The sequence below is a fragment of the Manis javanica genome, chromosome 8 (assembly GCF_040802235.1).
Source record: "Manis javanica isolate MJ-LG chromosome 8, MJ_LKY, whole genome shotgun sequence".
In the NCBI taxonomy this organism is placed as follows: domain Eukaryota; kingdom Metazoa; phylum Chordata; class Mammalia; order Pholidota; family Manidae; genus Manis; species Manis javanica.
In genome coordinates, this window is record NC_133163.1 from 44,132,655 (window position 1) to 44,143,789 (window position 11,135).

Genomic DNA, 11,135 nt, shown 5'->3' on the forward strand with positions numbered 1-11,135 from the left:
GGAAGTGAAAGACCTATACTCTGAAAACTACAAGACACTCATGAGAGAAATTAAAGAAGATACCATTCAACGGAAACACATCGTGTACTCATGGGTAGGAAGAATTAATATTGTCAAAATGGCCACCCTGCCTAAAGCAATCTACACATTCAGTGCAATCTCTATCAAAATATACCAGCAGCATTCTTCAATGAACTAGAACTAATAGTTCTAAAGTTCATATGGAACCACAAAAGAAGAGCCAAAGCAATCCTGAGAAGGAAGAACAAAGCTGAGGGTACGATATTCTCCAACTTCAAGCTCTACTACAAAGTCACAGTAATCAAAACAATTTGGTACTGGCACAAGAACAGACCCATAGATCAGTGGAACAGAATAGAGAGCCCAAATATAAACCCAAGCATATATGGTCAATTAATCAGAAATACACGGATATACAATGGGGAAATGACAGCCTCAACAACTGGTGTTGGCAAAACTGGACAGCTACATGCAAGAGAATGAAATTGGATTGTTGTCTAACTTTATACACAAAAGGAAACTAGAAATGGATCAAAGACCTTAATATAAGTTATAAAGCCATAGAACTCTCTGAAGAAAACACAGGAAAAAAATCTCTTGAATACAAACATGAACAACTTTTTCATAAACATATCTCCTCAGGCAAGGGAAACAAAAGCAAAATTGAACAATTGGGACTACATCAAACCAAGAAGCTTCTGTACAGCAAAGGACACCATGATCAGAACAAAAAGGCATTCTACAGTACTAGAGAATATATTCATAAATGACATATCCAATACAGGGTTAACATTCAAAATATTTAAAGAGCTCACACACTTCAATACCTAAAAAGCAAATAACCTGATTAAAAAATGGGCAGAGGATCTGAACAGACACTTCTCCAAAGAAGAAATTCAGATGGTCAATAGGCACATTGAGAAAAGATGATCCACATCACTAATTATCAGGGAAATGCAAATTAAAACCACAATGAGATACACAATGAGATATACCAGTGAGGATAGCCAATATGCAAAAGACAAGCAACTACAAATGCTGGCGAGGATGTGGAGAAAGGGGAATCCTCCTACACTGCTGGTGGGAATGCAAATTACTTCAACCACTGTGGAAAGCAGTAAGGAGGGTCCTCAAAAAAACTAAAACTGGAAATACCTTTGACCTCATAATCTGATTCCTAGGAACTTACCCGAAGAAAACAAGATCCCTGATTCAAAAAGAAATATGCACTCCTATGTTTATCGCAGCACTATTTACAATAGCCAAGGTATGGAAGCAACCTAAGTGTCCATCAGTAGATGAAAGGATAAAGAAGATGTGGTACATATACACAATGGAATATTATTCAGCCATAAGAAGAAAACAAATCCTACCATTTGCAACAACATGGATGGAGGTGGAGAGGTGGTATGCTCAGTGAAATAAGCCAGGCAGAGAAAGACAAGTACTAAATGATTTCACTCATCTGTGGAGTATAACAAAGTAAAACTGAAGGAACAAAACAGCAGCAGTCTCACAGACTCCAAGAAGGGACTAGTGGTTACCAAAGGGAGAGACAGAGAAATAAATGCCAATTATATTAGGGAGGGTGGGTGGAGAGGGATGGAGAAGGGGATTTGGGGCATTTTAGTTAACACCCACAACATAGGTAAGTCACGTGGAAGGCAGAATAGGACTGAGAAAACAAGTAATGACTCTGTAGCATCTTACTATGCTGATGGACAGTGGTTGCAAAGGTGTGTGGGGCGACTTGATAATATGAGTGAATGCTGAAACCACAATATTGCTCATGTGAAACCTTCCTAAGATTGTATATCAATGATACCTTAATTAAAAAAGAAGAAGAAGAAACTATGCATGTTGGTAAGCAAACTTGCAAATAGTTAGCTTTTGCTCTTGAATAGTAAAAGGGTGGGGTGGGTGGGGAGGACACTCAGAGAAAAGATCAGACCGCAGAATTAGATGAAGAATGAGCTTGCAAAACTGCAGTGGAAGTTAAAGTACATGATCAATAAAATACAATTCAGAAGAGAAAAGAGAAAAGGATACAGTCCTGAAAATATAGTAAAAGACAGTCCAGTCAGGGGTGGAGAAAAATTAAGTGGAAATAAACAAAAAGCTTTACTTTTTTTTTTGGACTAAAATATGAAAGATATAGATATAGACCCAAACAGGAGAAGAAGATACAATGTATCCTTAACTGATACCCATTATTTCAATTATTTTAAGGGTCAGTGAATCTCACAATTGAAAATACACACTTTATCCAAGATACATAGAGAAATAAATGCCAATTGTATTATAGTAAAATTACTGCTGAACTTCATTGAAGCTGAATCCTTTGATATTTGTAGACACTGGAAAAGTCCAATAAATAATAAACAACTGACTGACTGCCCAAAGGATGTTTTTATTTTAAGAGTGTAATTTGACAAAAATGTATGAAAAGAATATGCAAAATTCAAGCTGGTGTCAGACCTCTATGCAGCAGTATCAATAAAGAGAATAGTAAAGCCATCACGAAAAATTCTCAAGAAAAGAAAATGAAACTCAGAAACAAAACCCTACCAGATTATCATTCAAGTATAAAGACAACAAAACTGCATTTTCATTTGCCAGAATTTGGGAAATACAGTTTCCATGAGCCCTTCTTGAAGAAATTCCAAGAAAAATAACTTCAGCCAACCAACAGATGAATATAGAAGCTATGACAAAAGAACTGGTATCAAACTTTGAACCCACGATTAAACTGCAGAATTAAGACTAAAACAAACATGGAAATTATAGTCACAAAACAAACATTAAATATTGTAAATATCAGATAAACAAATGCCATAATGAACAGAAGATGACAGAGAAGGAAGAGAGAAGGCGGGAAAAAATTTAAGTAGGCAGACTACTTGTTATAAAGCATGGGGCCAAAATAGTTTAATAAAGTTAAAAAAAATCACAAAATTGAAGCAAATATATACATCTAAAGGCCAACACTAAGAAATCAATTATCAACTGAAATAACCAAATCTTAAACATTTTCTTACCAGTAATAATCACATTAACAGTTAACATTTTTCAGCAATTATTATACTCTAGGAACTCTAAGCACCTACTATGTATTATATCATTTAAATCTCAAACCCTCATTATGGTTCCCATTTTTGAGGCATTGAGGTCACAAAGCTGAAACTGGCAGAGCCTGGGTTTGAATCCAGGAAATCTGACTCTATAACTCAGGATCTTAACTTACATCCTAAAAATAAACACAAGTGTCTTGCAGCATACACACAAAAGGATACATGCAAACACACACACAACATAACATCACCTTTCAAAACTCTACAACCGCTCTATAGCTTTTACTCTATTTTCCCCCCTTCAAGTGTAAGCTTACTCAAACTAAAGTCACATTTGCTATTCATTTATCACTTATTTAAGGGCTAGTACTTTTCAATCAAAGTGCTTTCACTAAGAACATCAAATCCAGTTTTCAATCCTTATCTTCCTTGATATCTCTAAAGCACGTGGCTGTTGACTTTCCCCCACCCCTTAACTCTCTACTGTCCCTAGGCATCTGTGACTTCACAGTCTCCTGGTGTTTCTCCTCCTCCTGGTTCCTCTTCAGTGTACTGTGTGGTGGCTTTTCCTATCCTTTATAGTTGTTTCTCAGGGTTCACTCTTGAAAATCCTTGGCACACACCATGTCCTCTCTGATCTAATATACACCACCACATGTATTGGTGATAGTAGAGTACCTTTCTCAATCACTCCCATTATAACCTTTTTTTTCAACTACAGAGAAAAATATATATTCAAGTGAGAACTTAGATCCACTTAAATGATCTGAAGGATGCCTAAAACAACTTCCTAAAATTTTTCACAATTCTCTCCCTTCCTCTGAGAAATGTTCACAAATACCCTAGTCACCACAATCTACAGACGTACTCAAAAGCAAAAACAAGCATTCATTCTAGACTCTCCTTTAGCCTCCATATTGGTCAAGTGAGTCCTCTAACTCCTGTGTCACTAACCTATGCTTACACTGATGCTCCTGCATTTATCTTCCTTTCTCTGAAGGGCTCTTTACTGGGTGTGGGGATTCATTTACACCTGGAATTTTGACATCTATTCAAAGGTCTGATCAAAACTCAAGTTTCTACAACAGGAAAATGGAGAGATTAAACTGACCTGATACAGGAGACCTACACGCGCACTACATCCCTGCAGATGAGAATAGAGTCTCTCCATAAGAAACCCAGAACAAGAAGATTTCAATAGAAAGCCAAAAAGTTCCAAGGAAGGGGAAAAACTTAAAGTTTCATAATACTTACTCCATTTCAAAATATTATCTTTCATAGTCCCCAACTTCCTCCCTAGCCTGCTTAAAGTAACTATGAAGAAGAGTCTAATTTACCACCCGGTCTCTAGAGTCCAAAGCTGTCCTGGACAATGACAACTCTTGCCCCCCATAAACCACTACCACCATCTTTAGTCAGATGAGAAACACTTACTGCAATTATTTTTAAAAAGCAATAATTTCAAACAGGTAAGTAACAGTAATTCAGCTGGAGGCTTGTCCCTGCTAGGAGCTCTTCTCAATCCCCATTAATAACAAAGAACTCTTTTAAGATATACACTTACCAAATTAAGATAAAGTAAATCAAAGGACAAATTCTTCAATTAAGAATTTCAAGAAAGTTCCTTGAAACACAGTAATCTGACTCTGTTTCCAAAGTCAGAGTTATCACAGTTATTCTGATTACCCTGTAACCCCTTGTTTTTACTCTGGGCTGCTGCTGGCACCATGTGGATACTGTCCAACAAGCACACTACATTGTAAAATGTCATGGCATTGTCAAAAAACTTGGAAGTGTGGACAGATTTATAATGCTATGACAAATACTATGTCAAAAAAAGTCCAGATAGTTAAAAGAATAGCAGGAAGAACAATTTGGACTGGAAATTTAGATTAGCCTTTTATGAGGAAATGATATTTAAGTGGAGACTTTAAGAGGAATTAGCCAAGGAAAGAAATTGGGGAGATAGAGGGGCTGGACAGTCCCAAAAGAAGAAAAGGCTTAGTATGTTCTAGAAGAACCAGAAAGGATATGGTATGGGTGAAATGTAAGTAAGGGATGGGGGAAATGCCCCAAGATAAGGCTGTAGAGAGACAAAGGCATAGGCCTGCTAAGGAATTTGGATTATGTTTTAAATGCAAAGAGAAAGGCATTGAAGGTTTTTTAAAACAGTGAGTAATATAACCTGAGTTACCTCTTAGAGCTCACCTTCCAACTACGTGAAAAAATAGAAGGCTAAGAAAGAAACCAGAACATCAACCTGGAGAACTACTGAAAGTAATGAGGTGAGACATGATGGCTTTGAGTACAGTGGTCTTTATTTTAAAAAGAAAAAATGGACACACCTCAAGGTTTTAAACCAAGATAAGTGGTTAGATGAGTATGAACAGCTAAGTCCACCATTTATATTGAATACCAGACACCATGTCATCTTATCTTAAACAAGTAAAACCTGTACACTTGTCTGTCACCCTTTCCGGTATTACACAGTACACATGAATATATAATAAGCATGACTCATGAGAAATTAAATATTTACTCCAAGGGTTGTTTTGGGGTTTTTTTCCCCACAAATTTTAATAACAACAGTGACTCTACCATCCAAATCATTTTTTACAAGGGTAATATTACACACACGCACATACACACACACAAAACAACAAAGGTTCCCAGGTTCTTTGAGTGGTGCTTTCATCAGTCACAAAAACATTTCATATGTACTTTCCAGAAATCACTTGACCTTGCCCTTGATACTTCCAACCAGAACAAAACAAGGTAAACTTAGGTGCCTACCAACTGTAAAGTCATATAAATTACGTTATTTAAACAATTTGCTTTTGTCAAAACATGAGATGACTCAGACACTTGAATAAACTAAGTATATTGACTAGTATGGATAAATGAAATAGCTTCTGAAGGCATTCTAGAACTTCTAAGCGTGACTATGTGCTTTGGGATATAAAGGATGGCAGCAAATGATAATTCACTGCTCTAGCAGAAGCCTTGCTTGGTGAACTTCTAATCACTGCTCCCAAATATGCCAATAATCAAAAATACACTTACCCTCTTTAAAGCATCCTGGATCACACCAGACTTCTCCTTTAGCAGGTCTACAACACAAAGGGCCTCATCTTCAGAAAATATCATAGTCTTCAAGGACATAAGAAAATCTTTAAATTTTACTTCAGCATTTTCTTTGAAAAAAAAAAGGTAGGGAGAGGGAGAAATTGGCATTTAAAAGATAAGAAGTAATAATTTCAGCAAAGGTAAGCATCAAGAATTCTTGACCAAGGAAAACAATAACCAAGAGAAAATAGATTTACATTTCAGGTCAAAAAAACAGTAAGTGCTCCAGTTAAGAGAGAAAAAATTATTTGTCATTCTAAATACACTATGGATAGGTACATTAACTAAGAATTTGCTCAAACTGAAGAATACTAAAGTGCCAGTATGCCCTTATTTTAAAAACAAAAAAAATAATTCAAATGTTTAGTATACGCTAGTATCTGTACTAGGCATATTCACAAATATTCTTTTAATCTTAAAACTCATAACATATAAACCAAATTTTACAGATGAGAAAATAAGCTGGAAGATAATTATAAAAGGAAATCTGACTTTAAGAATATCAAATAATACCAGCAATCCTAACATTTAAGAAATCCATACACCAAACACCGCCTTAGTCAACTCACCCACCTCAATTCCCCTGGGGCTCTTATATTAGATACAATTTCCTTTTCTTAAAAAGCAACTGCCATCCATTAGACTCAAAGGAACCCAAGGCCTTTACTGCTTTAGCTGTTAAGTTTAAAAAGGCAATTGTGTGCATGTTTGGGACAAGGGGTGTATGGAACTCTCTGTATTTTCCACTCAATTTTGCTGTGCTCCTAAAACTGCTCTAAAAGTCTATAAGAAAACAATAATATAATGCAGTTAAGAATTAGCACAGAAACCTCAGAGACAAGAGAAGGGGAAAAAATGATCAGAGAACAAAATAGCTATAAGATATTGGGCAAATTCTAGTGTCCAACTCTACAAACTACGACTAGACTAAAAAACTACCAATAAATCTTTTACCACAAGGATTCTATTAGTCTTTTGCAATTTTATGAGAAAACGTACACAACTCCATCATCACTCAAAAATGTGTTTTTTCAACAAACTGTCACATTCTGTACCTTTCTCAGTTTCAGTCTTCAGTTTTTTAACCCCTGTTTTGCGGATTCCTTCTCCTTGGTCAGGTTTAATCACATCAAAAATCCCTCTATTATCCACCACAGGATTTGAGTCAGCATTATCCATCAAAGGAATATAAGTAGCTGCATGAATAAGAGGTTCATCTACAAAGACTGCAATTTAAGTTGAACAAAATCATAATTACTCAGGGTTTCTTATAACACAGTAATAAATAACATGTAAGCACACTTAAGTTTAAAGATAAATGCAGTTATTTTCAAATCTCTAATACCAGCTAAATTTGGCTTTCAATTCCTACTTTATCATTTAAACACTCTTCTAATAAAGCAGTACAGTACAGTATTATTTTGCACTAAGATAAAAAGTGTGTAGCATATCTTCTGTAATAGCACCTGAAAATTTTTTATGTATGCTTTACATTTCAGTTCTCATTTTCTCTCCTGTTTTAACTAAGAATCCATTCACATTAATTAGTGCTCAAGGAAAACTCTTAATTTGTTGATACTTAACTCAATTGTTATTGCAATTGATCATTTTTAACTGAGTTCCTTCCACTTGCTAGGTACAAAAATCAATCATTGTTTCTTGCAGGTTATCTTCTCATTTCTAACAGTTATACCTCTCATTTCCATGGCACATCTTACTATACTGCTTAAAACTTCCAGAACAACATTGAAAGTAGAGAAAGGAAGCCTCCTTACTTTGTCCTAATTGTAATGAGAAGAACTCTTATAAGAGTCTGAACATTAAAATCTGAAGTCTGTTAGAGACACAAATTTCCACACCCATAGGGAAATCTCCCTATATTCCCACCTTTTAAAAAAATTTTTAGGCATGCATAGTTTTTTCATTTAAAGTTTATAAGAAATATTTAATCTTAAATATTTCACAGTAAATATTTTTCTATTCCTAGTTGCTTGATACATCATAATTTAATACAAATAATAGAATTTCATCTTTCCCTTTCCAATTTTACTATTTTCTACCACTTGTTGATACCACAACCCAATATTATTTGAAAATCATTGCCTACTCTACATGATTTCAGAGCCAAGTTTTCCCTGGACAATTCTGAACACAGAAAAATTTCTCCATCACTTAACTGGATGCTTCCCATATATGCATGTAAATTATGTTCAGGAAGTATTGGGAATGTAGGGTACTGACAGATCTAGCTACCATTCTTGAGCATAATCTTTAAGTGACATTAAAAAGTACAAGTATTTCAAAATACTTTTTTCTTGTACAGAGTTTATATGATATGTACATTACTGTCAAAACTCAGTTAAGAATATGAGTATTTACAAATGCTTTGTCCTTTTTAAATTTCAGATAAACTTGATCACAAACTTATACTCTGCCCATCCATCAAAGCACTACAAAGCCACAAGCCTAAAGAGAACCTGAACTTGTATAAGTATTACAGTTACTGGGGTACACATTGAGCTGAGAATTAAAGAGCATGTGAGGTCTCCAGGGTCCTTGCCCTCATGTACTTCTCGAGAATCGGTATTTAAAAAATACGTATTGACACATTCACCATTTTCTGTCTTTTGCTTCTTTGATGAAACTTTCTTCTTTCCCGATCCACTTTCTTGTTTAGTCTCTTGACGGAGGGGTAATGATTCTTGCTTTTTTGAAGGTGCCATAGGAGTTTCCACCTTTTTATCCTGATCATCTTTATTAAAAATAAATGAAATATCATCATAGCAAACAATGAACACACTAGAAAAGATTTAAATATTAATGAATAATTTCCAGAGTGCTTTACCACCAAAATTTTAAACTCTGATATATAGTTCTAGTAATTTATCATTTTAATTCTACTATACTTGCTCTTTAACTTTATCAAGATTTCTAATACTTGTTCATTCTTTTATATCCCGTTTCTCAGCTACCCCTAGCTATACTCAGCCTATAGGCATAGTCAAATCTCTTAACATCTGAAAAATAAAACCCTTCCCACCACTAATTCCTAGCCTCCCACACCTTTTCCTTCTTACATCAACAAAAGAACAGTCTGAACTTCCTTTTCGTCCAATCATTTCTCAACTAACTGCAACCTCATTTTTATCTCTTCCATTATATCCACAAAGGATTCACTCCCTAGGGCCCCAAATGCCAATAATATCCTTTAATCCTTATTTGACTTCTATTTAGCACTTCATAATATTGGTCTCTACCTCCTTAAAATTCTCTCTTCTCTACTCTGTAAATGAAGCCAGTCCCCACAGGACAAATACTGTATGATTTCACATATATGAAGTACCTAGAGTAGTCAAATTCAGAGACAGAAAGTAGAATGCTGGTTGCCAGAGATTGGGCCAGGAAAGAGGAATGGAGAATTAGCATTTAATGGGTAAAGAATTTAAGTGGGAGGAGATGATAAAGTTCTTGAGTTGACAGGTGGAGATGAGTGTGAACTTAATGCCACAGAACTACACACCCATAAATGGCTAAAATGGTAAATTTTATGTTGTTGCATATTTCACCATAATAAAATATAACTTTTAATTCTCTCATATTGGCTCTCATAATAATTCTTATCTTACACTTGAAATTTTCCTTTGCAGTCTTCCTTGTAAGCTACTCCTACTGAATACATTATATGTTGGTACTCCTCAGGGTTGTGTGTTCAATTTAAATACTTCCTTGGATGATCTACCTGCACCCATGATTTCAACTACTACCTTCATGTGTAAGGCTTCTAAATCCTTAATTCTAGCTTTATACTTCCATATTTATGAATCATACTGCATCCTGAATTTCTCCCTATGTAAATGGCCTCCATAGGCACCCAAAACACAAACTGAAAGCATTCTCCTCTCCATAGACATCCACTCTCTCTCTCTACTGCTTACATTAGTGCTACCAACAAACCTACTATTCAGGGGTTGGCAAACTTTTTCTGTAAAGTGCCAAATAGAAAATACTTTAGGCTTTATGAGCCACACAGACTGTCAAAATTATTCATCTGCTGTTGCAGTGTGAAAGCCAGTCACAGGTATATATTAAAAAGTGAGTGTGGCTACATTCAAAAACACTTTACTTACGGATGTAGAGGTTTGAATTTCACATAATTTCCACATTCAACAAAATATCACTCTTAATTTTTTTCAAATCATTCTTAGCTCACAGGCCATAAAAAACAGGAACTGGCCAGACTTGGCTCACAGGTTATAGTTTGCCAACTCTGACCACAAAACTTGGGAAAACTGGCTTTCACAGTGCCTTCTCCTTTATCTGCCATACCCTATCCAGTTAGTTTAGTCATGTCATTTCTACTTTGCAGACCTTTCTGACTTTCTATTTCTTCTATCATTACCATAGTTCAGTCCTCCAATTTATGAAAACAAACTCTTAACTAGTCTGCCTACATCAAATACTGTCCCATCAAATTTGTCTTCCCAAGTTCTGCCAAAGATATATTTCTAAAATATAAATCTAACCATGTAAATTTAATCTTTAACAATGGATAAACTACAACATCCCAGCTCCTTAGCACTGTATACAAAACCATTACGATCTAGCCACATTATTTTTTCAGCTTTGTTTCTTACCACTGACCACCTCACATTTCATGGTTCAGCAGTACACTATATTCTTATACTTTTATGCCTCATATGATAGTCTGCCAGTATGGAATGACACCCCACTATTTGGTAAGTTGATTCATTCTAAGACCCAACTCAGGCACTGCCTCCTCTGTAAAACATTTCACCCCTGGGTGCCCCTAAGGAGTAGTTGTTTGGGCTTCTGTGCTTCTTCCACAACCCATACCTCTCTTCGTAAGCCACATTCTATTACTGGCTTAGATGTCCTTCTCTCCCACTAAAATGTATG

The 11,135-nt window shown here is 35.5% G+C and overlaps 1 protein-coding gene across 18 annotated transcripts in view; it reads right to left on the reverse strand.

The window, feature by feature from the left end:
- The window catches only part of KTN1 (kinectin 1), a 145,313-nt gene that overhangs the window by 75,909 nt on the left and 58,269 nt on the right, over positions 1-11,135 (reverse strand). For all 18 annotated transcript variants that reach the window (XM_073211198.1, XM_073211205.1, XM_073211199.1 and 15 more), the window contains 3 exons: positions 8,833-8,970; positions 7,274-7,444; positions 6,156-6,286 (listed from right to left, as the gene is read on the reverse strand). In XM_073211198.1, coding sequence (XP_073067299.1) covers positions 6,156-6,286; positions 7,274-7,444; positions 8,833-8,970 — 440 coding nt within the window. The remainder of the gene's footprint in view (positions 1-6,155; positions 6,287-7,273; positions 7,445-8,832; positions 8,971-11,135) is intronic.